The sequence below is a fragment of the Cynara cardunculus genome, assembly GCF_001531365.2.
Source record: "Cynara cardunculus var. scolymus isolate 2C chromosome LG 2, CcrdV1, whole genome shotgun sequence".
Lineage (NCBI taxonomy): Eukaryota > Viridiplantae > Streptophyta > Magnoliopsida > Asterales > Asteraceae > Cynara > Cynara cardunculus.
Window position 1 is genome coordinate 24476300 of NC_037529.1, and position 2374 is coordinate 24478673.

Consider the following 2374-nt stretch of genomic DNA (forward strand, 5'->3'; position numbering starts at 1 on the left):
GTAGTTTGTTAAAAAGAAGAGATGCAAAGAGGTGGGGATGATCAGCACATGGTGGTGGTGGGTGCATCTTGCTTTTTAGTTTTCTAGAGAGAGAGACAGAAAGAGATATATGCAAAGTTTAGTTCAGTAATCATGGAGGTTCATCTGTCATGTCCATGTGCATCCAGCAACTTGGTCCACTTCTCATTATTTCTCATCTTCTATGCTAACGTATTAATCTAACTCTGTACTTGCATTGTCCCTCCATCTCTCTCTCTCTCTCTCTCTCTCTATATATATATATATATATGTATATATGTATGTATATACATACCGACTTATATATCATATGCATCTCCCATCTTTCTATTATCCTACATTCATTGATTTACTCAAAAGTTTTACATAATAATTTGACATAGAAATGCCCACGATGAACTGCAACACTCGAGCACCTTGCAGCACGAGATCATGGTACTTTTATGGCAAACCACCCAATCTCCTGTACTGTTTCATTGATTCATGTTAATGGATCCAAGGTTTCCTGAAATGGGTTTTTGATTATATTCTTGTTTTGATTTCAAAATCTGAAGGTCTGTCAGCGAAGATTCATTGAAGAGGTACGTGTTCTTCGCAAGCGAGAGCTGCATACAGGAGTTGCTCTCAGCCTCAGATTCCAACAGGCCTGATAACGGAGACGACGGATGGAAAGTGCTAGCTTTGGATGATGGCGTTGAGATATCAAAACGTCGGTCTGGATCTGGATCTTTTCACACTTTTCGTAGCCGGTGGTTGCTTAAATCTGTCTCAACGGAAAAATTCATCACAGTTGCCAACGCCATCGATGCTGCCAAGGTACATGATCTCTTGAAACTATCACTACAACAAAATCAGCTTTATAAAACGTCATATATATTTAAATGCCTAATAAACTATTTTATAACACTTAAATTTATATGAACAAATTAACAATTTGTGCGTCCTGTATAAAGGAGGGTTTAATACAGGATATTATAGCATATTTCGGTCATCCTAATAAGTTTGTTATGATATTTTGGAAACAATGTCTTATTATCTTTCTTATAATGCAACTACACATATTTCTATCAAAAACCTGTTTTAACATTTTTTCAAATAATGTCACATAGAGAAAGGATTATGACTTTTTATTTTCTAATAATATTATAAAAACTTGATAGGACCGTCAAAAACATCCTATCAACTTATTGTAATACATTTATGTATGTACAATTGTTCTTGCTATAAACATAAGTCCGATAAAACAGTCTTTTAAGACGTTTAGACATATTTGTGATCTTATAAAGCCGATCTTCTGGATACCCCCATCTTCGTAACCACGATTGTACTTCTTTCAACAGCAATGGGATTCAGATTTAGTGGAAGCAAGGTACATCAAAGATCTTGATGAAAACCTCAGCATCATACGACTAAGATTTGGCGAAAGCTCCAAACCACTTTTTCGTAACCGAGAGTTCATCGTGTACGAGAGACGAGAAACAATGGACGATGGGACACTGGTAATGGACCAATACGTTGTAATTAACTCATCATTTAATTCCTACAATTTGTTCAGAAAATGAAGGTAATATATATATATATATATATATACATATTCTGTTTGAAGGTGGTAGCAGTAGCTTCATTGCCAAAAGAGATAGCAGCAGGATTGCAGCCAAAACAGAATAATTCCATTAGAGGGTTTCTTGTGCAGTCGGGATGGGTTGTAGAAAAACTTGATGATGAGTCATGCATGGTCACTTATGTTGTTCAGGTATATAACTAAAATACACAGAAATTTCAAACACATTCTTCAAATTTTCTCCAAAATAGATTCCAAAATATCAATCTGATCGATATTTTGTAAGGATGTTGCAGTTGGATCCGGCAGGATGGTTACCGAAGTTCTTTGTGAATCGTTTCAACACAAAACTGGTGATGATCATTGAAAACCTTTGGAAACAAGCCCAAGCTTGCTCTGCGATTCCTTCTATCACTGATCCATCATGAAACATCAAACCACCTTTATTAATTCTGCTTCTACTTGTTCTTTTGGGTAAGAATTATCAGCAACATATATACATACAAACTTTATCCTATTTTTATGTTTTTCTAATTATATATTCTCAAACAAATTATTGATCACGTGCTTATACTCTTATAATTATATCAAATACATATTATATATATATATTGGAGTTTTAATCAAATTACCTATCATAACTCGTTTATCGTCATATTTATTTTGCCGAAAGAATTGATATGAGTATTATTTATACGATTCAGATGCTGCCTCTTAATGGAACTATTAAGAGGAAAATAAATAAACCCTACGTCAGTGTTATTTATACGTAATTTATCATATCATCTAAGGAAG

At 34.3% G+C, this 2374-nt stretch overlaps 1 protein-coding gene across 2 annotated transcripts; it reads left to right on the forward strand.

Moving 5' to 3' along the window:
- The first annotated feature begins 305 nt into the window (after positions 1-305).
- On the forward strand, positions 306-2095 carry LOC112507380 (START domain-containing protein 10). 2 transcript variants are annotated; one of them, XM_025111950.1, is made up of 5 exons: positions 306-453; positions 573-834; positions 1359-1517; positions 1625-1771; positions 1876-2095. In XM_025111950.1, the coding sequence occupies exons 1-5, from the start codon at positions 404-406 to the stop codon at positions 2005-2007; spliced, it is 750 nt and encodes a 249-aa protein (XP_024967718.1). In that variant the 5' UTR covers positions 306-403; the 3' UTR covers positions 2008-2095. The 2 variants fall into 2 exon arrangements, with proteins under 2 accessions (XP_024967718.1, XP_024967719.1); XM_025111951.1 differs by having other exon boundaries at positions 345-453; positions 1866-2095.
- The last annotated feature ends 279 nt before the right edge of the window (positions 2096-2374 follow it).

What these genes read in the sequence shown, in the direction of transcription:
- LOC112507380 (XM_025111950.1), top strand. Translation starts at nt 404, where the DNA reads ATGCCCACGATGAACTGCAACACTCGAGCACCTTGCAGCACGAGATCA. An exon ending in CCTTGCAGCACGAGATCATG is followed by an intron (nt 454 to 572) that starts GTACTTTTATGG and finishes CAAAATCTGAAG; the next exon opens with GTCTGTCAGCGAAGATTCAT. An exon ending in CAATGGACGATGGGACACTG is followed by an intron (nt 1,518 to 1,624) that starts GTAATGGACCAA and finishes TTCTGTTTGAAG; the next exon opens with GTGGTAGCAGTAGCTTCATT.